The 24,004-nt window shown below is 62.7% G+C and overlaps 2 protein-coding genes and 1 long non-coding RNA gene across 7 annotated transcripts in view; 1 reads left to right on the top strand and 2 right to left on the bottom strand.

Annotated features, from left to right (window-relative positions):
- RADIL (Rap associating with DIL domain) overlaps nt 1-6,795 on the top strand; it is a 65,932-nt gene extending 59,137 nt beyond the window's left edge. For 2 of the 4 annotated variants that reach the window (XM_059414333.1, XM_059414336.1), the window contains 6 exons: nt 3,334-3,484; nt 4,407-4,597; nt 4,765-5,059; nt 5,689-5,828; nt 6,061-6,200; nt 6,403-6,795. In XM_059414333.1, the coding sequence (XP_059270316.1) occupies nt 3,334-3,484; nt 4,407-4,597; nt 4,765-5,059; nt 5,689-5,828; nt 6,061-6,200; nt 6,403-6,697 (1,212 nt within the window). In that variant the 3' untranslated portion in view covers nt 6,698-6,795. Of the gene's footprint in view, nt 1-3,333; nt 3,485-4,406; nt 4,598-4,764; nt 5,060-5,641; nt 5,829-6,060; nt 6,201-6,402 lie in introns of those variants that run through there. The other 2 variants (XM_059414334.1, XM_059414335.1) reach the window with 2 other exon arrangements.
- On the bottom strand, nt 3,707-8,647 carry LOC132026455 (uncharacterized). Its single transcript, XR_009406920.1, has 5 exons — nt 8,530-8,647; nt 7,835-7,998; nt 7,132-7,290; nt 6,519-6,652; nt 3,707-4,338 (listed from the first exon to the last, which is right to left on the bottom strand). It is a non-coding gene; the product is annotated as an uncharacterized LOC132026455 (long non-coding RNA).
- A 640-nt stretch (nt 8,648-9,287) lies between these two features.
- AP5Z1 (adaptor related protein complex 5 subunit zeta 1) lies at nt 9,288-19,347 on the bottom strand. 2 transcript variants are annotated; one of them, XM_059414330.1, is made up of 17 exons: nt 19,258-19,347; nt 16,559-16,696; nt 16,285-16,471; nt 15,840-15,984; nt 15,554-15,666; nt 14,997-15,165; nt 14,483-14,623; nt 14,161-14,198; nt 13,918-14,080; nt 13,312-13,490; nt 12,579-12,721; nt 12,134-12,274; nt 11,368-11,479; nt 11,038-11,135; nt 10,392-10,524; nt 10,100-10,314; nt 9,288-9,864 (listed from the first exon to the last, which is right to left on the bottom strand). In XM_059414330.1, exons 1-17 carry the CDS (start codon nt 19,296-19,298, stop codon nt 9,594-9,596), a joined length of 2,427 nt encoding a protein of 808 aa, XP_059270313.1. In that variant the 5' UTR covers nt 19,299-19,347; the 3' UTR covers nt 9,288-9,593. The 2 variants fall into 2 exon arrangements, with proteins under 2 accessions (XP_059270313.1, XP_059270314.1); XM_059414331.1 differs by lacking the exons at nt 10,100-10,314; nt 10,392-10,524.
- Between the last annotated feature and the right edge of the window lie 4,657 nt (nt 19,348-24,004).

Raw genomic sequence — 24,004 nt, 5'->3', positions numbered from 1 at the left:
CCCGGGATGGGGGCCTCCTTTGCTTGTCCACTGGGCCCCGTCTAAGCACGTGACGCTTAGAAGCGGAAGAGGGAGGCAGAAGCCTGGGTCCGAGAAAGGACGGGAGGAGGGGCTCGATGGCCCAGCTGGCTCTGCAGAGGGACTGTGGGCCATGGTGGCCTCCAGAAGCTGGGCAGGGGCCTCAGCCGGATTCGGACGGCCCACGTGTGCAGGGAAGACGAGCCGTGCTGGCTCCTTGGCTTCGGCCCCATATCTGGGGACGTCTGGCCCCCGGAACTGTGTGTGGTCACTTGTCGGAGGCATGACAGGAAGCTAGGACACCCCCACCCCCACCCCCACCCCCCTGGTAGCTACCTGACAGTGGTCACGGATGATCCATGAAAGCGAACCAGTGGTGTCCCTTTCCCGCCTGGCAGTAGTGCCGCAGGGACCATGGGGAGAGGTGCGCATGGCTGGCACCGCTGGGAGCGTCGGGACCATGGGCACCTTGGGCATAGCCACCAGGACACCCCTGCGGGGATCACAGACCTGCCCGTCTGGTGTCAAGTCTGAGCCTCCATCTCAGCCTGAGAGTCACCCCACAGAAGGTCTCACGTGCTTTTGGGTCACCGGTGCTCTAAGTAACGGCGGTAGCTGCTGGCTGACTGCGCACCCGCGGGGTGTGACCAGCTGCCCGCACAGCGACCTCAGCCTCGTGCTGGCCACCCCGGGGCCCCACGGCCCTGGATCGCTCAGCGGGTACAGCCCCCCACATGCTGGAGCCTAGACCCTGCTCAGGTGTCAAAATGTTGAATTCCGGGATTGTTTTATTCTTAAAGTAACACATGGGTTCACCAGAGGAAATTCAGAAACAGGACGTGTGGGTGCAGATCACGGATGGAACCTGGGCATCTGGTTGGCTTCTCGGTGGCACGAGTCCCCAGGGAGAAAGAACACAGAGGAGATGCGACGCGCCAAGCTAGCAGGCGGGTGACCGTTTGAGCTGCGGAAAAGGCCCAAGAACGCGGAGAGAACCGGCCCGAGAGGGAAGGTCCTGGCCCGGGAGCAGCCAAACCCAGCAGTGTGAAGAGAGCAGAGGAGCAACAGGCCAGGAGCGGCTCTCTGAAGAGCGGAAGGAAGTGGGAGGTCACCAACAGCCAGTGTGGAAACCGAGAAGGGGACATCTTCAGCACGGACGTTGACGGATAGTGATGACTGCGTCTTTGTCAAACTGTGGAAAACATTTGAAACTGCTCACAGGAATGGGCGAGTTTGCCGTGGCTGCCCTGCTACAGGGGCTGCGGCCCAGACGTCACAGATGCGCGCACGGAGGTCACCGGGCCACCAGCGCCCCACTCCGCGCCCAGCCACCCTGGTCAATGCGAGACGCACAGGAAGAGGACGAAGCAGTGGCACCGGGTCCTACTGCCCCTTCCCACCCGGCCAGGCGCCCGGGCTGAGTTCTAGAGCGCAGACGGCAAGAAGGCTTCCTGGGGGCCAGGGAGCTTCTGAGTGCTGCAGGCACGACTGCTGCCTGCTCCGTGGGGGCCTGTGCCCTACCCTTGGCACAGGCTGGCCTGGCAGTGCTGGGTGGCTGGTGACAGCCTGGGGGGAGCAGACCTGCGTCCCACCGTGAGCAGGCCGGGCAGACTCGGCACCCTCTCTGGGAACGGGAGGGAGTGGGTTCTGACACGAGACGGATGTGGGGAGAGGGGGTGGGGGACACGGATCGGGTTGGCAGATTGTCTGTGAAGGGCTGCGTGGTCCATATTTCAGCCTTCATGAGCCATGGAGAAGTTGGCCATCCCAGGTTCCCTGTTGTTGTTTTAATGCTTTTATAAAAATCTGAAAACCATTTTTAGCTTGAGGGCCCTATAAATATAGGCTTCAGGCCACAGTTCACCATTCCCTGAAACAGACTTCAGGGAGAAGAAACTTAAAAAATCATCTTCATAAAGAGAAGACCTTAGTGTCGGTAAAATAACAGGACTTTATAAAAGAACCTAAAGGATTCTTGGAAACTAAAACCATGACCGCAGAGAGGAAGGACTCAGTGGCAAGATCGGGAGACAGAGTCCAGGAAGTCACCCAGAAAGTGTCCCTGAACTCAGGTAAGGACACGGAGTGTACTGGGCCCGTGCTGACACCAGCCCTGGATGCCGCACGGCCACGGGAGGAAAGCTGGGATTCTAGGAACTGAGCAAACCCAAAGGCACCGCCTCGGGCCAGCAGAGGCCGTCCTGAGCTGGGCGGCAAGGGGGCAGCTCCCAGAGGCTGCCCTGCACCCCAACAAGGTAGCCTCAGGACACGGTTGTCCGTCCAGCGAAGGCACTGGCTACCCACAGCCCCAGCCTCTTGGCAGTAAACCCAGAAGAGAGAGAAGCAGAGGAGCAAAGGCAGGGAAGAGAGGAGGACCCGCCGGCGAGGCCCAGGCTCCAAACACTGAATCAGGAAAGAGCAGGGGAGGTGGCTGCTGCGGAATGGGGGGGACCAATACCGCCCCCCCCCCGTTTCCCTGAGATTCCAGAGCGCGCTGCCAGGATCCAAGAGCTTGAAGGGGGAGCAGACTTGCAGAGGGCTGAGCGCCGCACCATCGGGACACGGCCATGAGAAGCCTGTGAACTTTCTGGAAGAATAAGGACACATCCTGGAGATGAGCCATCAGGGTGCTTTCTGACTTTCAAGAGCCAAGTCAGAGGCTGGGGGCCCCAGAGGGCATGAGTTGGGCCAGCGCCTCCAACAGCAGTCATGAGTGACGGTGTCACAGCGAAGCGGATTCACCCGCAGAGGAGAGATGGACCCAGAAAACCAGAGAGGAGGGGCGTCCCTGGCCAGTGGAGACCAGGGTTGCAGGGGACGGTGTAGGCGGTTGGATTTCATGCACAAGTTCACCTTCTTCCGCACAGCTTGGGCTGCTGGTCCCACTTGAGGGAGCCTCCCTGTCCTGTGCCCACAGAGCCAATCTTGGGGGTCCCAGGTGGCAGGAGGCTTTGTGTTTATGCTTTCCTTTCAGCCTGGTGGGTCAGGTCTCTGATGTGCTGTAAAGCAGGAGTCCTGCTTTTCAAATCCCGGGGACTCTTTCCCTCCTTTCTCAGCCCTGGGGGTGGGTGCCGTGGTGGTGGGCATAGTCAGTAGACAGAGCCCTGGGTGGGGTGCTTGCTGGCTGCCCCCTGGGCCCCTCAGTGACCTCACCAGCCCCCAGGAGCACCAAGGCCCGCGTGAGTGAGCTGGGAGCATGGGGCCAGGCAGCCCAGGTCCTCTGCCCCTGCCCCCAGAGTGCCTAGGATACCCCTCCTGGGGGTGTGGCAGTGCCATCCGGGAGCCTTTGATCACCAGCTTCTGCTTGTCGCACAGATGAGCTGGGCAAACCTGCGGGCCGCCTTCCCCACCCTGAGCCCTGCGCAGCTGCACCGGCTGCTGACCCAGTACCAGCTGGCCTCGGCCGTGGGCCCCATGAGTGCCTGGGAGCCAGGCGCCCAGGACAGCCCCGAAGCCTTCAAGTCAGGTGAGCCGCCTCTAGGCCACGAACTGGAGGCCCTGTGCGCCATGATGGGGCAAAAGGAGCTCCCTGGGGGACTTCCTGCGGGAGCCTGCAGAGCCTTGGGGACCTTCATCCTGGGCCATCTTCCTCTGGGAACACCCTGCCCTGTCCCCCACCTGGGGACCTGGAGACCCTCACAGAGTGGGGTGGGGGTAGTCAGAGCCCACAGGCCATGACCTAGATCCAACCTCCGGGTCCGGCTGGGTCCTGCCCACTGAGGGGCCCGAGGCTGTGGCCTTGCTTGGGGCATAGCCGACCAAGAGGAGAGCAGGGTCTGTGCGTGGAGACAGTGTGCTTGCCACGTGCGTGCGCACATATGGCCCACGTGGGCCTGTGTCTCTCTCACAACTAGGGACACATCTCTCCGCTGCATGATATACTATGACACACAGAAGTTACAAGGACGTAGAAACTATAGTTGGAAACTGTGTCCCTGTCCCCCAGGGGCTCAGCCTGGACAGAGCTACTGCTCTGAGCAGGACTGTGGGCTCCTCACTTTGGAGGCCTGCGACGTGGGGGTGCTCTGCTGGAGGCCCCCATGGGGTGGGTCTGTTTTAGGGCAGACATGCCCCCCACTGTCTGAGTTCCAGGGCTACATGCAGGTCACAGTGGACAGGGGCAGTGGGGGGGGGGGTGCCCGGAGGGGAAGTGTTAGGGGCCCACTGTGGGCAGAGGTTCCAGCCGGCAGCTCAAGCTTTGCCCTTGCGGGTCACCGGACACAGATGGCGGAGCGCTGGTCTGGGCAGGTTGCCTTTGCCCGGATGCCCCACGGCCGCGTCCCCAGTCCTGATGGTATGGGGTGGGGGTGGCTGGCACACCTGGGGAGGAACAGGTAGTCTGGTCTTGCTGGGCCTGTCATGCCATCCCCTGCCCCTCCCCCCAACAGAGGAGGTCCTGGAGTCCTATGAAAACCCCCCACCCATTGTGCTGCCGAGCGAGGGCTTCCAGGTGGACTTGGAGGCCGACTGCCTGGACGACAGCATCTACCAGCACCTTCTCTACATCCGCCACTTCCTGTGGAGTCTGCGTAGCAAGCCCAGCCCCAGTGGGGGGTCTTCCCAGTCAGGGGGCCTCGAGGTACCGGGTGTAGCTGGGGGGGGGCGCGGACTCGGAGAGCAGGGTGGCCGGGGGCAGCCAGCTCAGGGCCTGGCTGCTGCTGCCCCTGGGAGTGCCCGGAGCCCCTCTAGTTCTCCCACCACGCCCGGCCGCCACGTCCCTGAGTTCTTTCTCCCCTTGCCGCCCAGGGCCCGCACCACACCACCTCTGAGGGCCAGAGCGGCCCACTAGTTTGCAGGGGAGCCCGTGAAGCTGGCCAGGGGCGCACTCTGGCTTCTGCGGGGGCTCCCCGTGCTGGGGGCCTTTCAGGAAGGCAGAGCCGCGGGGGCCCCCAGGCTGGCCCCCTGCACGTAGACTCCTCGTGCCTACTCACGCCTCCCAGCACCCCACTCAGCCTCGAGCCCACTGGCCCGGACTGGCCCGAGCCTAGAGGCACCTGTGGGAAAGTGCTCCTGGAAGGGAGGAGGAACGCAGCTCCAGGAGGTGAGACGTGTCCCCGGGCTCACGCTCGCACCCCAGCCCTGTGGCCACCTGGCAGAGCCCCTTGGGAGTCATGCCACCGTGAGGTCCTGGTGGTACATCCGCCTGGGGCTCGCAGTGCCTGCCCAGGATGCCAGAGGGCGGCTGGGCCATGCAGAGCCATCTGTGGGAGTAAGTTGCTACCCTGGGGATAGAGGGAGGCCGGGAGGAATGGGGGTCTCCAGGCCATGGCAGCGCCAGCCGGGCTCCTGGAGATCTGAGTGCTGGGGCCACCTCCACAGGTCTTTCCGGGTGGCTCCAGCTCAAGAAGGGGGCAGGCTGGCTCAGGGCTCTGGTGCTGGGCTGGGGGGCTGGGTCAGACGGGGGGGTGGACAGAGGTGGAGTCAGCATTTAGAGGTGCAGAGGGAAGAAGCAGGGTCTCAGAATGAGCCTGGGCAGAGGCCCCCGTTCAGCCCCTGGAAATGCCCGCCACGGTGGGGGGAGGGGGTGGAGGTGCCTCTTCCAAACACACAGGGGTGTGACCCCCTTACCCTGACAGTAGTTGGGGACTTGCTAGAATACAATGAGCACCCTTCCTGGGGACAGGACACCACAGCAGTGCAGACAGAGCCCCCTGCTCCTTGCCCACGCAGGGGACAGCGTGGGTCCCGTGGACGAGCCCCCTGCAGCCCCTTCCAGCCGCAGCTCCAGCACAGAGGATTTCTGCTACGTCTTCGTTGTGGAGCTGGAGCGGGGCCCCTCCGGGTTGGGGATGGGCCTGATTGACGGGCTGGTGAGTGGCCCTCTGGGCTCCACTGGGCCGGGCCCTCTCCGGCCCCCAGCTCGTGGGGAAGGTCGGGAGCAGGGCTAGGAGTGCAGCGGGTGGCTCGCAGGCATCTGAGAGGAGGGAAGGGCCTGCAGGGGACGTGACAGTGTCTGGCGCTGTCCTCGCAGCCCTGTGGCAGAGCTCGTGAGGGAGCCGGGCCCAGGCGCACAGAAGCCTGAGGCCGCCACTTCTCCCCCAGCACACGCCGCTGGGCGCCCCCGGGCTCTACATCCAGACCCTGCTCCCGGGCAGTCCCGCAGCTTCAGATGGCCGCCTGTCCCTGGGAGACCGCATCCTGGAGGTGAACGGCAGCAGCCTGGCGGGTGTCAGCTACCTGAGGTACCCCCCGCCCTCGTGTTGCAGCCATCAGGGGAGCCCCTGGCCCATGAGCAGGTCCCATCCTGACCCTGTGCTGGGTGTGAGGGAGCAGAGGTGCAGCGCTCAGCTGGCTCCTTCAACCTCTGAGCACACCGCAGCCCCACCGGGGGGCCCCTTGAGGGGGTGTGTCACAGCAGGGTGACAGAGTGGGTCCCTATCCCAGGTTCCCCCAAAGCCCTGCGTGCCTCACCCACCCCAAGGCTGGGCCTGCGGGGAGTCCCCACAACGCGAGCCTGGCTCCCTCCTCCTCCCCCTGCGCTGGGTTTCAGAGCCGTGAACCTGATCCGAAATGGGGGCAAGAAGATGCGGTTTTTAGTTGCCAAGTCCGACGTGGAAACAGCCAAGAAGATCCGCTTCCGCACGCCGCCCTCCTAGGGCAACGGCCACCTCCTGCTGTGCTGTTCCCGTGTTCCCTGTTGTGGAAGACGTACATCTTAGTGTATATTTTATTTATCTGACAGAGAACACTAAGTTGTGATGTTTGTTACAGAGCTTTTATGTATAAAGATTTTAATGGAAATGTACAGATTCAATAAACTATCTTTCGTATTCTGAAGGGCTGGCCGTGTGTGGAATGAAGGTGGGCGCGGCGCCGGGCTCCCCAGGAGGACACAGGGTCCCAGTGCTGCCGGTGGGGTCTTACCTCTGCCCCCTGCCCCCACCCTGAAGCACGGAGCTCCTGCTCAGCACACAGTCAGCATAGCTCAAAGACGGTCTAGAACCGCCTGCCCCAACCCCCGCCAGGCAGTAGCTCGAGCCCTTACCCCACTGGGGGCACCTGGGCCTCCTCTCCCTCACCACAGCCATGACTGGGCCCTAATACCAGCTGGTAATCTGCGGCCGGGCCAGCGTCCCCCGGGTCACCCTCCCCTCACCCCAGCAGGAGACTCACCTGGTCCACCAGGTGGCTGGCTGTGGTGGGGGTTGCGGCGACAGCAGGGCTTGGACACCTGCGCCAGGCGTGTTCAGCAGGCTCGGCAGCAGTGGCCGTAGCAGGGAGCTCAGGGCTGGGCTCGGGGCCAGAGTCGTCTTCTTGGAGAGGAACAGAGACCTGGAGGAATAAGGGCCCTGTCAGCTGCCGACACACCCCTCACAGGGAGAGGGGTCTCAGGGAGGGAGTCCCCCCCGCCAGCCTGAGCACTAGGTTGGTCCTGAGTACTAGGCTTCCCGCAGCCCCACATGGCCTGCTGGTGAGTGCGGGGGGAGAGGCGTGCCCGTGGCCACATCACATGTATTTTTTTTTTAAAACTCATTTTAAACACGTGATTGAACCCAAATGGAAAACGCTTAGAGCCCCAAATCCAGGGTGCCAGTTCCAAAAGGCCAGCAGCAGCCCAAGGCAGGCCTGCCCAGCTCCTGGTCTTGGCGGCTCAGCGCCGGAGAGAAACCCGAGGAGCTGAATGGGGGTCCTACGTAGCTGGGTTCCCAAGGGGCTGGAGCCCTGGGAGTGGGGACACACGCACAGAGTCCCCAGCAGGCCCCTTCCAGGCAGTAACGGTTTACTGCGCCCAGCTCCTGCCCACTTTCCCAGACGCTGCCGTAATGTCACCCTGAAACACCAGGACAGCGCTCAGGTCCCAGAACAACTCCCTCACCCGCACTCCGAGCAGCTGCAGGGGACTCGGAGCTCCAGGTGGGGTCCTCCCGGCCTCGTAGGCCAACTCGCCCACCAGGGATGCTCTCAAGACACGGCCGACGTGTGAGCGGCCAAGCCCAGCTCCCCAGGATGTCTCAAGCTCCGGTCCCTCCTGTCCACAGCCTGTTGGCCAAAGCACAGAGGACGAAAGCCCGTGGTCAGCGGGCAGCTCCCCGCTCCCCACCAGGCGGCAGCAAGTGCATGGACTGAAGACTCAGGGAGTGAAAACTCCCCGGGTTTGAACTCGATAGCTTCTGTCTAGACTCTCAGGCAGCAGGGCGGTCCGCCAGGCAGAGAAAACGTAAAGGCAGCGTCTCTGGACTGGCCCTGGCTCGCTGACAAGCGGGGGAACGTGTCTTCTCCAACCCACGCTCACCACCTAGTTCGCGCGCCGCTTTGGGACCCAAACTTCCAGCACGTGGAAACGCCGCAGGCCGAGCGCCGGCTGAAAACACGCCCTGAGACCTGGCAAAACCAGCAGCTCCCTCTGGACCGACCATCTCCTCAGCCCCGGCCTGCCTTCCCGCCTCGCGCCCGGGCCGCGCGGGGCGGGCAGGGGGCGGCCGAACCGGGTCTGTCCCGTCCGGCGAGGACCAGGGGCCCCCAAGCGCGCTCCGCCCCGACGCCCACCGCTCCGCTCCACGGGCGCGTCACCTGTCGTCTGCCGGAGGTCCTCGGGGACCGGCCTCGGAGCCCGGCTCGGTCCGGTCCGCGAACCGCGTCCGCCCGCCGCAGCAGCGCGGTTCTGGCGTCCGCACGGTCCGGCGTCCGGGGGCGGGGCCAGCGGCGGCGGGGCGGGCGGGGCGGGGGAGACCGGCGGCTCGCGGAGCACCAGCGCCACCTGGTGTCCCGGATGCCTGCGCGCAGCCGGCGGAGCTGAGGGGCCCTGGGAGCTAGTGTCCAAGGCAGGAAGCTGACCTCAGTGGAACTGGGGCAGAAGGCACTAAGGGGTGGGGGGAGGAACCACGACACCTCTCTTGCGCTTCCACACTCGGCTAGTCTCCCCCACTCGGCATAATACCAGCGCGATCCTGGCTTGGGGTGGGGGGTCCCTGCTGGGTTGGCCCTGCCCTTCCTCCAGATGGCAAAAGACTGCAGGCCAGAAGAGCCGCAGCTTCTACGTCTTCCATCATTCAGTAGCATCAGAAAGCAGGCTAAGAAAGGACACTGAGCAGAGGCCCTTCCCAGGGGTGGCTGCGCCAGTGGGAGAGTCACGTGGCTCCCTTGCAGATCGCCTACATCCATGCTGTTATTTCTGTAACATCTGGGACATGGTGGTGAGTTGGTGGGAAGGAACGGCCCCAAGTGTCTGGCCCAGCGGGGCGGGGGTCCCCACCTGCCCAGGGCCAGGCCTCCCCGCCCAGCAGCGCTCCCCACACCTGGCCCTCTCCTCTGCCTCGTGCACACAGGGACTCTCTGGAAGAGGTTTATTGCCGCTGCACCTCCTTTTGCCTCCCAACAAGGAGCCGCCAGAAACAAACCCAAGCAGCCCCCACCCACCCCCAACGGGGTGAGAGCTCCAAATCAGATCTGTGTCACCACACAGCTCAGCATGGGACAGAGACAAACACCCAAAGGCTGAGGACGGGACAGCCTGACCCACACGGAGGGACCCAGACCCACCCGGGGCTCCTCCCCAGGTCTCACGCCCCCGCTGGTGGCAGCCGCATCTTGGCTCTCATTCTGCGGCCAGGCCGGAGTCCCGCAGGTCGCGCCCCTCACCCCGGCAGGAGGCCCATTTCCTTCTCCACCAGGCGGCTGACCGTGCGCAGGGCCAGCGGCAGGGCGGTGTTGGCGTCACGGTGGTAGCGGGGCTCGGACAGCTCTGCGCTGGGCGTGAACACAAACTGGGCCACACTGGGCATCTTCAGCAGCGTCAGGAGCTCAGTGGCCCGCGTGCGGACGGCTGCCGCGCCCTCCTCACGGTGCATGGAGCTCGGCGCCGGGCTCTGGGCCAGGGTCCTCATCTTTGACAGGAACAGAGAGACCCTGAGGACGAAGGGATCCCGGTCAGTCAGCTGCAGGTGCACCCCTCACGTGAAAGCTGAGGCCCCACAGGGGGGCCCAGACGTCCGAAGCTCTGGGTCGGGGGGCATTAGCTGGGAGCAGCGAGGCCGTGCGGACATTGCCGCCACCGGTATCCGACCGGAGCCCTCGTGCTGCGAGCCACATGCAGACCCTGGGCAACCGGCACTGGCTCCCCTTCTTCTGTCCCAGCCAGTACCTGGGAATCAGGTCTTGGCTCCGGGAGGCCAGCTTGGTCAGCGTGGTCACCAGCACGGCGATGACCTGTGGGGGGCACTCGGGGAGGGCGGCAGAAGGGCGCGACTGGGTGAGCTCGAACAGCAGAGCCTCGAGGGCCTCAAAGAACCTGTTGATCTGCTCCACAGTGCACCGCCGGTCCCAGGACACAGACAGGTACTCGCCGATGGCCCAGGCCTGCATGGGGACAGAGCCTTAATCCCGGCAGGCGTCCCAGTGTGGAAGAGGGGCGGTGGCGTGGCGGCCGGCCTTACCACGGAGGCGAGCATGGCCCCCCGGCTGTGGACACTGCTCACGCTCCCCACGAACTCCAGCAGCTCTTTCGCCAGCTCGACCACCAGTGATGGGTGCAGCGCGCACAGGGCCAGGAACTGGGAGCTCAGCACCCTGCCCGGGGAGGACACTGCTGGGCCGCGGCCGCCCCCAGGCCCCAGACCGTGGCCCCTCATGCAGAACCAGAGCCAGGAGGAGAGGGGGAAAGCCTCTGAACAGGTTCAGGTCCAGATGCTTTCAGCCCCTAAAGGAACCCATGGCCCACTGGGGAGGAAGCTGGGGCTGGTGAATGGTGTGGGCACAGGCCTGTGTGGATCAGGCCTTCAGAAAGGGGCACAAATGGTCTGGAAGGCTCCATGGAGAGGAACCGGGGCCAGCACTGGAGATTATAGATCTGGGAGAGGAGGAACGGAGGCGGGGGCATTCTGGACCGGGGAGAGCAGTGTGGGCAGCAGCTGGCCCCAGGTGATGCTGGGGAGCAGGGCACAGGCTGCAGAGGGCGCTGGAAAGGGGCTCAGCGCAGGGGAGGTGGGGACTCCGAGCCGAGGCAGGCTGAGCTGGGGGCAGTGAAATGGGGCTGGGTCGGCAGGGGGGGTGACCCCTCGTGGGGCCGGCAGGAGGGCCCACCTGTGCACACGGGCCTCGTACTGGGGCACCTGGTAAAGGGAGTCATATCTCTCCAGGAGCAGCAGCGCCAGCTGGTTGGCCAGAACCCCGTCCGCAAACTAGGGATCAGGAGGGAGACAAAGACTCAGCCCCCACCCCATCACCCTCCCCCACATTCTGCTCCACACCCGCTGGTGCCCGCCAGCCCAGGGCTGCTCTTGGGGGCGGTCAGGCCGCCCTCCCGGTGCCTCTCGCTGACCCAGAGTGGGATCTGTGTTCAAGGACACCGGCTCTGCCGAGGCCCAGGGTCACCCCCGCCGCAGGAACCGAGCAGCCCGGAAGCAGGCTCACCTGAGTCACTGCGGTAAAGAAGGCCTGGAGCAGCGTGGGCACGGCCTCGGCGCACTGGACCACCCGGGCACAGCTGGCCATGGGCTGCAGCAGCTGGTGGAGGGGCACCAACCTGGAGGGCAGGCCGCACGTCCCACTGAGCGCCCGCACCTGCTCCCCGGGGGCCCACACACATGCTGGTGCCCAAGGGGACAGGGCATGGGGTCGCAGTGCCACGGCCCGGGAGAGTTCTGAAACCACCTGCGCCGCCTCCTCGGAGGACCTCCCCTGCCCCCCACCCCGGGAACCACGCACACCACCTCCTGCTGAGCGCTGTGCTCCCCGCTCCCGCGGGACACAGGGAGGGTGTGCGTGGGGGTCTGCGCTCAGGACGCCTTGTTCCGGTCCTAGCCCCCCAACCTGCTCCTGGGGTGCGCCACCCCTCAGTTGCTCCCTCTGGACAATGGAGTCACCACAGCACCGACTTCACAGGGTTGTGGGAACCGAACTGGCACGCTGGTAAGGGGCTGAGCGTGAGGCCTATGCCCAGCAAGCTCCCACAGCATGGCTAGTGGCTACCAGGGCAGGGGGCCGGGGAGCAACAACAGGGGCCTCTTTAGCTTAGAAGGCACGATGCTCAGGGCCGGATGTCCCCAGACATGTGCCACCCACCCTGGGAACAGGCTCTGACCATGTGTAGTGCTCTTTGAGCCGACCCAGGGCCGTGGGGCCAGGGACCCCCACAGCCAGGCCCCACCCCAGGGCCCCCCGGCCTGAGCAGCCCTACTTCTCCACGGTTCCGCTAGCCTTGGCCCGCAGCAGGTGCTGGAGAAGAGCCTGGAACTGTGGGTCCCGGGAAGCCTCCAGGCAGCTGGGGTTCCTGAGGGAGATGTCCCACAGTGGCCTCTCTGACGCAGCCGGTGACAGCCTGTGAGCAAGCAGACGCCTGAGACCAGGCTCAGATGTGGGCTCTGGGCCCAGGCCACCAGAGTCCCGACTCGGTCCCAGCCCTTGCGGAGATAGAGCAGGCGTCATCCCACATCAATGATGAGCCTGAGGAACTAAAAGGGACCTGGGGCTCGGTACTTGCAGGGTGAGGCTCTCCCAGCAAGAGACAGAGGCCAGGGCCTCGGGAGCCTGGGGCTGGAGAGAGGTGCTCTCGTCTGGGCAGCTCGCGGAACAGCAGGGGATGGGGAGGGGACCCGGGGACAGGCATCGCCCCTTCGGCTCACCTGAGCTGCAGATCCAAGGCCGCAGTCAGACAGGGCAGGTCCAGCAGCGCGTGGAGCATCTCCACAGCAGTGCCGGGGTCCACCAGCCACGGCAGGAGCTCCACGAACTCAGAGGTGAGGGGCGGGCTGTTCCAGGCCAGGAGCTGCAGGAACAAGCGTGGCGGCTTGGTCGGCACCAGGAGGGCCTGTGTGGGGCATGCGGGCCAGCAGCTGGACCCGTGGCTGCCCCAGGGGAGTGCACCTCGGTCCCGGATGGGCGGGGTGTCGGTGCCCCCCACTTTCCCTGCGCCGCCTTTTGCACCAACAGTTACAGCGATCACTTTGCACTTGTCACTGTTTCTCCTCTACCAGAAGGATCGAGGCTCCAGTTAAATTTGCAAAGACCACACGGAGACCACGGCTGGTAACAAATAGCGCGTCGAAAGGTCACAGCACAAAGAGCCGAACACAGCCGGTGAGGCTCCCAGACGACAGGAACCTACCAGCTGTGACAATCGGGACAAATTCTAGAATGAGCCACAGTCCAGCCTTGCAGCTCCTCTGAAGGGGCTCAGCCTGGGGTTCTCCCCGGTGGGGACGCTGTTCCTACGGGACACATGGACCCCCTGGGCTGTCCCATGGCCGGCATCCCAGGCCCCTCCCAGGATGCTAGTGACTGGTGCTCAGTCTGGAGGACGAGCCGGGGGGCGCTGTACCCTCCACCCCCCACCGGCCCGAGAACAACCGAGCGTGCCTTGAAGAGGTTGGGGAAGCTCTGCTTGAGAATGTCAAGGTTCCTGCCGAACAGGGGCAGGCTGTCCCCGCAGAAGCGGACAAACTCGAAGGCCAGCGTGGGGCTGTGGAAGAGCTCGCAGGGGACCCTGGTGAACAGGTGCTGGAAGATGGCTTCTGAGTCCACGGCGGCGGCCTCCCCTGAAACGCACCAGCCTCGTCAGGGCCTGGCCCCGGCACGAGGGACCTTACCTTGTCAGGAGGACGCCCCTCCTGCTGGGGGGCGCTCAGGGTTCCAGACGCCAGGGGCCCTGAGGTCTGCATGCTGCATGGGGCCAAGCCTCGCCCGTCCTGCCCCGAGAGCCTCTGGCGGACCGCCCAGTCCCTCTGGGTCACACGACGAGGAACGCTCTTTAGAAAGTGCTGGTTTCACGGTCCCTCATATGAAACTCCCGCCAACTCTCGTGGCAAAGAGCGTTCCAAGATCAGCGTAAAGCTGCTCGGCTTCAACGAGCCCCTCAAACCCATCTAACACCTTTCCACCGGACCACTCAAAGCCACGGTTCTACAGACGAAGGAAGCCACTGACGGAAGAGAGGCCCGGGCCACCCCCCTGCGGGAGGCTTACCGTGTCTCAGGAAGAACTGCGCAATGGGCAGCAGCGCCCGTGCCCGCGCCGGGTCCCCGCACAGCCGTGTGTGCAGCGCCTTCAGGCAGGACAGCGTGCGGTACAGGAAGGACGGGTCCTGCCGGCAGAGCACGTCCAGCACCAGCACGGCCTCCACCAGGCACTGCGGAGACACGCGGGGGGCCCCGATTACAGGGAGCCGCGTGGGGGCCCGCTCTGCCCCCCGACACCACGGGCACTTACAGCTTTCTGCAGGTCCGCGTCCCCCTTTCTCAGGGCTCCTGGGGAAGGAAGAAAGGCCCCCCCCGTCTCCGTCAGAGGCAACACAGTGAGTGAGAAGCACCATTCTGGAAGCTGGAGGGGAAGGTGGACAGCGACCCCCGCAGGGCAGACGCACGGGAGGCTGGGACAGATGCCTGGGGGCTGGGGACAGGTTCTGCCCCCTACCCAGCTCCCGGGGTCTGCGCCAGGAACACAGAGTCCCCAGGGACACAGAAGCTGTGCAGGCCCCCAAGGAGCAGCCAGGGACGCCCCCTCGGGAAGGAGATGCGGCGCCGGGACTCACGCCGTGTGCTCTGCTCCACTAGGCGCTGGCAGTACTCGAAGGCCTTCTCCCTCAGCCGCTCCTGGGGTGGCAGCAGGTGGCTGGCGGTGGACGTGGCCGACAGCACGGACAGGGTGGAGCCCTCCAGCTCCGACTTGTCATCTGGAAAGGAGAATGAGGTGCTCGAGGGCACGGAGTCCCTGCAGCAGGCGGCCGAGGCCCAGCCCCACCGTGGCCGCCTTCACCCCCACCGGAGGCCATGGGCGGGGCGGGGTCTCTCCCGGAAGCCCAGTCTGTCCCCACCACTGGCCAGTCTGCACGGGGGAGGGCATTCGGTAAAGCTGTCAGCACCCGTGCTGCCATGTGCCCTCTGTGACCTTCTGTGCCCTCTGTGGCTTCTTCTGCAGACAGGGACAGGCCTCCTGGTTGACGAGGCTCAACCAGTGCTCCCAGCGTCACCTGGGGGCCACACCTGGTGCCGTCCATCTCCTGCCTGTGTGATCCCCCCCATGTCCCCCCGACCCCCATGTCCCACCTGAGTCCGGGGCGCTGGGGCCCTGGGGGCTGCTGGCCAGCAGCCATGCCCGCAGCATGGAGAAAGCCTGCACGTTCAGCCACTGGTCCTCCGTGAAGTGCTGGCCCGTGGACAGCACCGTGAAGAAATCTGTGGCTACCGCCCCATCTACCTCGGTGACAGGGCCCGGCTGCGGGAGGCAAGGAAGGACAGGCTGTGGGGACGCAGGCTGGGGAGGTGCTGGGGTCTAAGGCTGGGGGGTGCGGCCAACGGGCTCACAGATACCAGGGAAGGCGGGAGGGGGGCTGCGTGCCAGTGGGAGCCCCGCCTTCATGCTCTCAAGGATTGGGGGCGGCCCCCAAAAGACACATAAACACTGGCACCTGAGTGGACGTGGTCCTCTGTCAGGTAAGTGACCCCTGCCAGTGGGTTTTGCGCATAGCATCACGGGCTAGGAGGGCTGTGACCCCGGGGACCCAAAGCCCCCCCCACCACACTTGAGTGCAGACATGAAAGAGGGATCATTCTGGAACCAGGGCAGGTGGAAGGACAGGGAGGTCCTGAGTCTCCAGGCTCACCTGCCGGGCTCTGGGTGTGGAGAAGAAGCCTCCAGAAGCGTGTGGGACCCCTTGCTGGATGCTGGCATAGCGAAGCCAGTCCACCAACCTCTTGCTGAGCAGGCTGGTCTGGTCTGTGGGTGGGAGGCGGGCAGAGACAACATGTGGGAAATAGTCAATCCCCCAGACTCGGGCTGCAGTGGCACTGGTAGAACTTTCTAGAAAACAAGCTCTGGACAGGGTGCTGGGCCCTCAGGGCATGCCTCTCCCTCTGTGCCCACAGTGGCCTCTCCGGAAGGGTGGCTACCTTCATGGAGGGAGTGCGGGGCCAGGCGCGTGACCTTGGACACGACCGGGAGCAGGTGTCTCAGACTGGGCCCCTCGGGCTGCCGGCTCTCGAGGACTCTGAAGGCGCGCTGGCCCACGCTTCGGACCTCCTCCTTTCTGTCACCCTTCAAACAGAACATGGGGGAATGTGAAGTGATTACCTGCCTGTGTGTGTGAGCGACACGGCATCTGGTCTGAAAACACCGGGGAAGGGGCAGCCGGTCCTGAAGGCCGCCGCTCCACGAGCACACCTGTTTCCGTACTGCCGCCGCTTACCACATCCGGGGTGTCACCGGAGCAGCCGGAAACTGGGCCCTTCCCAGAGCCCTGCCCTGTCCCTGGGAACAAGGGGCAGGAGAGCAGGAGGGGGCGGGGGAGGCTGGTGGGTGCCCCAGGGCCACCAGGGGCAGGATGGGGCACATCACCTGGGCCAAGAGCACCGAGGCCACCAGGCTCAGCTGCTGGCTGCTCTGGACATGGTCACAGGACAGGCTTAGGTCGTCGGAGGGCGACCTTTCTCTCAGGATGGCTGCGCACAGAAGCTGGAGCTGCTCAGGGCACTTGGGTGAGCAGAGGGTGGTCTGTAGCAGGTCCACGCACGTCTTCTCCAGCCTGGGAACGCAGGGCCACGTGCATGGGGGGCACGTCACTCAGCACCCCACCAACGCGGCCGCGCCCCCCGAAGGTCGGCACCCTCACCGCCTCTTGTATTTCGTGGCCGAGACGATGAGGAACAGCCTCTGTAGGGCGTCCACCGCGTCAGGCCCCGGGTCGTCCTTCTGCAGCAGCTTCGCGACCCGGGAACAGAACTTCTGCAACTCCTCATCCTGGATCTCCCTAAATGAAAAGCGGGGTGTTGGCGACCTGGAGTTGGGGGACCTGTCCGCGGGAGCCGGAAATGCCGCCCTGAGCTTTGACCCATGATCCTGGGTCTGAAGAGACATCCCCACGGCGGAGAGAAGCCAGCGTCACCGGCTTTGTGCGGGAAGGCGAGGATACCACCTGTGGCTCCACCCTCCCTGGGATGCAGCCACTGTCCCCTCTCACCCTGGGGTTAGTCCCTTCCCCTGCCGGTAAGGCTTTTAGGAGAGACGCCATACCTCCAGATTTTTGTTGTCCTAGGAGTGAAAGAACTAAAACCCACTGATGTTAGCACACAAAATGAAGGATAGTCTGAAATAAGTTGCTTTTCCAGCAGATTCCTTCAGGGAGCCTCCTGCTCCTGGGAACAAGAGGGAAATCTGCTACCTTAGAGGACAAACTCTGGGTCACATTCTCAGGTATGACTACCACGGTTCCTAGTATTTACTCGGCTTCGTTTAAAAAAGAAAAAAAAAGTATCTTCAAGCATCAACAGAACAGAAATCAAAACAGCAACCTGGTTTTCTGGGTTTCTCTTCCAGTCTGAAAGGCGAGGCAAGCCCAGGAAACACAGTACTAGGGACCTCTGGCTGGGGCGGGGGGCGGTGCTCTCAGAGGAGGGCCCCCTCCACCTCCCTAGCCACAGTGGAAGTCCACTGGATCCAGGCTCAACTGATCACTCGACCTCAGAACCTGGGATTTTGAACCAAGACGGGGCAGCTCCAGTCTTGGGCTGACGAGGAGGGCGGCCAAGCATGTGGGGCTGGGGGCCTGGGGCTGCTTCCTCTGTTTCTTGTTCTTCCTTGAAGGTTGGCCGATGAACTTCTGTGAATTCCCCACCACTCTGTCTCCCTCCTACCTCCTAACCCGTTTTCATTTCTTACAAACACAACAGTCACGTGTGGGATGAGGATGTAGGAAAAAAGCGGCCTGGTCAGGTGTGTTTCTCCCCAGGCTAACGAGACGGATCGGGAAGGTACCAGGCTGCCTGAAACTCACACAGCAGACTCTTTCCTAGAATGGTGGTACCCCTCATCCCAGTGAATCCCTTCCAGTATGTTCTCTAAATCCCAGGATTCTAAAAGGCCAATTTGCTCAAACCCTCCAACAGCTCCCCAGTGCTTTCAAACCTGAACTCCTACGGACTCTAACAAGGCTGACAGGGTCCTGGGCTTGTCTTCTCCGAGAACCACGAGTCCTACTTCTCTTGTGACACCCCGAATCACAGGCTTCTTTAGGGTAGAATACAGTGAAAAACTAAGACCTAACTGATCATGACTAGCTTTCTTCAAACCCTAATGGAGAGAATTCGCATGATTTTTGCATAATTGCATAATAATTTGCATGATTCATGCATCTTGCTTTGGGATATTGGAAAATGCACTACCCTCAACTCCCCCACTGCCCTACCTGAGACAGAGAGAGAATGCAGAGTGAGGACTATTCACTCTGCAGATTTATGACCTGGAGTAGAAGCTGAGCTGGGGAAAGGTGACCCCCTTGAGGTTCTGGGTGGGTCTCAGTGCTTACGTGCCTCTTGGCGAGAGCACTAGGGTGACTGTGTCACATGCTGAGTGAGATGCTATCTTCACATACTACATCCCCGAAGTTCAGGTGAGCTCGATTTCTAATCCTCGAGCTTGAATACTGGAGTATCTGTCCAACAGTGAAGGAGACGCAGCTGGTGCTATGAACCCACAAGGCACCTTCTGAGCAGATTTTTAAGGGTTATTTTGACCACAGAAGATTTTTGCCCCGTTCCCAGCCTTCAAAACCTAACTGGTATTCAGGATCTTGTTTCCCTAGCTGGCGGCAGCCTCAGCCATCCCAGTCCTTCCCACTAACTGGTCCAGCTCCGGATCCAGTTTTAGGGTTTTTTGTGTTTTGTTTTTAAGTTTGTCACTGTCCTGTGGTCCCGAATGCATTTTCTTCTAAACAAGTGGCGTCAAGTTTTACACCGTCTGATGGACGGTGGGATTTTAGTCCTAGCCTGCATCCTGCTTTCTCCCGTGGCCGGTTAGGGGCTCGGGAAAGGCGCTACGGACTAGTCAGTGGGAGTCCAGGGCTAGCTGGGGGCCAGAAGCCGGTGGGTAATTTCTCCACCCTATCTAATGCACCCTGAGGAGAGCGAGTTTCTAAATCGGGGATTTCGCCCCTGGCTCCCCAGAGCCCTCAGACGGTATCCGATTGCCGAGGCTGGCACGCAGAGCTCGCCGGGCCTCACTGCCAGCAGCTCTCCAGCCTCTCGGCGGCTTCATGCTCCTGTCCCTGAAGCACCGGACAGCCTCTGGCTCCCCGCCTGGCTGCGGGACGCGCGGGTGTCGCCGCCAAGCCTGGGGGCCCCCGCCCCGCTTCCCCCGCACGCACCCTTCGCCTGGAGGCTCAGGCGCCGCCGCCTTCTGGGACCCGCCGGACCGCCCCGCCCCCCGGGCCTCTAGCGCGGGTCTGTGTGGGCTGCCGCAGGTCGCCGCGCGCGCCCCGCTCTGTAAGAACACCCCTCGCCCCCGCCAGGAGCCCCAAGGGAAAGGCCGGGCCACCTGGCCTGGTGGAGCAGACTCTCGGCCCCCGCCGTGAACATGCCGCCGCCGCCGCCGCCCGGAGACCCAGCCCGGCCGCTTCCGGGTCGCGTCACGTGCTGCATCACGTGCTGCATCACGTGGGCGGGGCGGCCAGGCCGCTGGCCAATGGACTTTGGTGGAGGCCTTTCCCTAGGGGGCGGGGCCGGCCGTGAGCCGTCCGCCAGTCCCCGTGGACTGGGACCCTGAGACCTCGGAACCTGAGCATCCCGGGTCCCAAGACCTAGGAGCTCGGCACCCCGGGATCCTGCGCTCCCAGCAGCCCATGACGCGGGAACTTACTCTGGGACCCTAGGATCCTGTGATCCCGGGACCTTGGCACCCTAGGATCCCAGGTCCGTCTCTCCCCCCACGGACTCTGGGGCACGCGGGTGCCGTCAGGAGAGGGCCTGTGGGCAGCCCCCGCACCACTGCCCCATTTCTGGGTCGTCTCCTGACCACCCACGGCACTGTCCTGGGGGGGTCCTTGGCTCAGTATGACCTGAGCACCCGACACACGCTCCGTAGCTGGGCGGATCCGTGTCCAGCAGTCTGCAAGGACAGCCGAGCCCCTCCGCAGTGCAGCTTTGCTGTTCTGAGGCTCTCACATATTTAGTGCCTATCATGGGCTGTAGCCTGCTATGAATAGTCTTATTCCCTGCCCGCCATAACCACGGACCATGGCTGCAACAGGCTTAGAAGACGGAAACCTAGCTTCTAGCCCTTCTGAAAGATGTGTCCGCCACAGTATTCCCGCCTGCAGGCTGCATGTGTGGTAAATGCGCATACAGCCTGAACTGAGCAGGCAGGGTGCGGGGTGGGGGTGGGGGGGGCTTCCAGAGGGTGTCAGACCTAGGGTGGGGAGGGGCAGGAGGGAGCCAAGGTCCTGAACAGAGCGGTTCAGGCCTGCTTCCTGAGACTACACGCACTTGACTGGAACCTGACCCCTGGCAGCAGGATAGACAGCGCGCAGGGAGGCTGCCCAAGCTAGGTACAGGCCATGAGGACAGGAAGTAGGCAGACTCAGTCACCATTCATGACTAGGATTTACAGGACTTGTAGATGGGACTGGGGACAGGAGGAGGAACAGGGCAACCGCAGGTTCCTGGCTTTCCGCGTGGTCCCGTTCCCTTGGCACTGGGGCAGAAGAGACATCTGGGGAGTCATTCATTCAATGAGCTGGCAAAGACCGAGTCCCTTCACTGTGCTAGGGAGTATTTTAGGTTCCAGGGAACAGTGAACAGGGGAGGCCAGGCCCCTGCCCTCGGGGAATTTATAGCCGACAAATGGACAGTGATCAAATATGCAAACACACACCGTGGCCGAATAGTGGGAAATGCCACGGAGGGAGGATGGTGCCGAGTGAGATGGAGAGTGAGAGCAGGCGCTGTGGGCAGTCGGGTGTCTGGGCAGGGTGGCGAGAGTCAGCAGCAAGGAGACGCCTGATGGAGGAGAGGGGGCGGAGAGAGGACAGGCCAGCTACTCACCTGCCAGAAACCCGGACTTGACAGTTTTGAGATGCCCCGATGGCACCCAGGAGGCGTGGAGGGCGGCCGGTGCCAAGGAGTTAGAGACGGGAGCTGCAGAGGGATTTGGAGGGGGAGCTGGGCCTCCAGGAAGTCTGTTACAGGGGGTCCTTGGGGAAGGCCAAGCACCGTGCATCAGCGATCTCGTTGAACCTGTCAGTCAACTCCGAGCCAAGTTTTATTACCATTTGAAGGATGATTGGACCGAAGCTAAAACCAGGTAAGGTGCCCGAGGTGCACACCTGTCAAGGGAGAAGCATGATGAGCCAAGCAGACATGCTGTCCCCCACCTGTCACCCACTGAGGAATGGCCGGAGCAGCGGGAAGACATCTGTGAGGATGCGGGGCCACAGAGGTTAAGTCCCAAGGGCTGCTGGGGCTGCACACCTGAAAGGGAGGGTGAGTCGCAGCTGCTTCTGGGAGAGGGGTGTGGGAAGATTGCAGGGGGGTGGCGGGAGGGTCCCAGGGCTAGGAGGGGTGGCCACTGGGGGTGGCCCGAGGTGCTGGCCCTGGCTGGGCTGCAGAGACTAAGCTGGCTGTTGTCAGCGCGTTAGATGAAGGATGTGACCAGGTCCAGGAACACCCTCCTGCCTTCCAGGCCCCGGTAGGAAAGGGAGAGGCTGGCAGAGCCGAGGCGGGGTTTGCGGCCCCTGGCCTGGCCCGGCCCGGGAATCACAAGCACACAGGAGGCTGGGAGTGAAGCTGCCAGCCCGTAGCTTGGTCACCACCCATGGCTGTGGAGGGAGTCTGCTGGTTTACCTGGGCCGTGGCACACACAGCAAATCCGCAGGTACCTGCACTGAGACCTGGAAAGGAGTTAGGATACTAATATCGGAGCTTAAAAAAAGCATTTATTAAGGTAAAGCATGTATAGAGTATACAGGTTGTAAGTGAACTCCGTGATCCTTCCCACTAATCTGAGCGCGATACACTTGGAAATGTTTAACGGGGGAGGGCGGGGAGGCGAGGGGCTGACCTGTAGCGTTTGATGATTTCCGTGTACAGATACCCACCAAATGGCAGAATTTAGGCTGCCAACGTGATGTCACTGCCCCGCCGGGAGAGTTGCAGATACCAAGTGGACATGAGGGATGGGGGGTGGCCAGGAGGGCACAGGGAGAGTCAGACGATAGTAAGAACAAACAGCGTACTTACTGCCTTTTTAATGTAATGTATTTAATCCTAAATTTATATCACTAAAACCTGAATGATGGTTTTAGCAGCTGGTTGTCCACATTCCTGAAACCATGGTAAGCCGCTGAGGCAAGCTGACCCTGGCTCAACCCTCCCCTTGCTCTCAGCACCTCCTCTTGTCGCTGTGGGTTAGTCCTGCCTCTTTGTGGTTCATACAAACGGGGCCCTGCATTGTGCAGGCTTCTCTGTGGCTCTGTCCCCCATGGGGGAGGGGGGGTGGTCACAGCTGGCCGTCCTCATGGCCTCATTCTGGGAACAGATGACCGCGGGGACTTACCACCTCTCAGCCATTCCGCTGTCGGTGAACCCCCTGGTCGGCCTCCAGCTTCGGCAACCGTGAACACGGCTGGGCATGCAGGCGGTCTGTGGCGGGGGCTGTGCCCTCTGCCCACTTCCATACCAGCCCGCCATCGCCGGCTGGCTTCACTTCTGAGAACACAGCCATGGGCCAGGACCGTTCTCTCTGCACACACGCACAGCCCAAGCCTCTTCCCTGCGTTTGTGACACACGATGGTTTCTCACGAAATTCACGTTTGTGCCAAATATGATCCAAAATCTTATTTTTATTATCTATTTTTTAAAAGATTTTATTTATTTATTTGACAGAGAGAGATCACAAGTAGGCAGAGAGGCAGGCAGAGAGAGAGGAAGGGAAGCAGGCTCCCCGCTGAGCAGAGAGCCCGATGCGGGGCTCGATCCCAGGACCCTGAGATCATGACCTGAGCTGAAGGCATCAGCTTAACACACTGAGCCACCCAGGTGCCCCTTATTATCTATTTTTTAAGTGGGCTCCTTCCCCAGCATGGAGCCCAGTGTGGGGCTTAAACTCACGACCTTGAGATCACGACCTGAGCTGAAATCAAGAGTCAGTCGCCTAACCGATTGAGCCACCCAGGTGCCCCTGTCTTAAGCTCTTCCGGGTGAGAGATGGTTGTTTTACTCAAAACCAAAACTGAAAAAGCCATGCATTTCAGGAAGATGCTAACTGGCCATCAAAACCCTTGAGACTTACCATCCTTACTCTTGCTTGTGGTTTGGCTAAAATCCTCCAACCGTTGTGGTGAGGCTGACCGTTATGATCGTCCGGTGTCCGTGGGGTCTCATGAAGGACCACCGTGGTCAGATGTCAGCTACAGCCGCAGGTGCCTGTAAGACCTTGGAAAAGGCCAGTTCCTGAGCTCAGAGCGGTGACCAGCCACGAGCCACAGGCACATACACCAGAGAATCTGGACCAGAGATGCGGGTGTGTGACAAGTGCACGCTTCTCAGAGATCCCGAGCCGGGGCCTTCTCAGCAGAGGCACCCTGCTTCCTGTGACGACGTAACCGTAAAGCCGGTGGGTGCTACAGAGAGATTTCACCACTGCTGATGGGCCCTGGCCCCCGTGATCTGCAGAGCACTGCGAGGCTGGGCGCCCGTTCTGCGGATGCAGAAATGGAGCTTCTTGCCACTTAAACCTCCCCCACTGCCTCCTGGCCAGACTTTGAATCCAAGTCTGACCTCGGCGCTGGGGCCGACCCCCTTTGCTAACGTCGCCCTCAACTCTGTCGCCGGGACACACAAGGCCTAAGAGACGAAGTGCGCACAGGGGCAGAAAGGCTCACGCAGCCGAGTGCCGGCAGGAGCGGCCCCCAGCTGTCCAGGGACTGCTCCTCGTGGGTGCACGGGTGCAGCCGCAGAGGCAGCCGTGGGCACCGGGGGCATCCCCAGCAGAGCTGCCGGTGCCTGGGTGCAAGGTGAGGCTCCACCAGCTTGTCCACGTCCAGGGGCCGATGGGAATGGTCTTCCTGCCCCTGGGGTGCAGACACTCCGATTCAGGGAACTCGCTGGGGCTCTGTGAGGCCAGGAAATCACGGGCGCCTCCCCTGACAGTCTGCGTCTTCCCCAGAGGGGGCCGCTGAGCACAAAAGGCAAACTCGCACCTTCCCCAGCGGCCGCCCCCCGGGTCAGGCGCCCCCCTCCAGGGAGCCCATGGGGGCTGCGTGTCCAGGCATCTGCCCATCCACCC

Source organism: Mustela nigripes, chromosome 11 (genome assembly GCF_022355385.1).
Source record: "Mustela nigripes isolate SB6536 chromosome 11, MUSNIG.SB6536, whole genome shotgun sequence".
Lineage (NCBI taxonomy): Eukaryota > Metazoa > Chordata > Mammalia > Carnivora > Mustelidae > Mustela > Mustela nigripes.
The sequence above is the reverse complement of the archived record's forward strand: the minus strand, read 5'-3'. Positions and strand labels throughout refer to the sequence as shown.

Excerpts from the sequence above, each read along its gene's own strand:
- AP5Z1 (XM_059414330.1), bottom strand. The coding sequence starts at position 19,298 with ATGTTCACGGCGGGGGCCGAGAGTCTGCTCCACCAGGCCAG. Across the intron at positions 15,667-15,839 it reads CCCGCACTCCCTCCATGAAG|ACCAGACCAGCCTGCTCAGC; the intron begins GTAGCCACCCTT and ends TCCCACCCACAG. Across the intron at positions 11,136-11,367 it reads TCTTTACCGCAGTGACTCAG|TTTGCGGACGGGGTTCTGGC; the intron begins GTGAGCCTGCTT and ends CCTGATCCCTAG.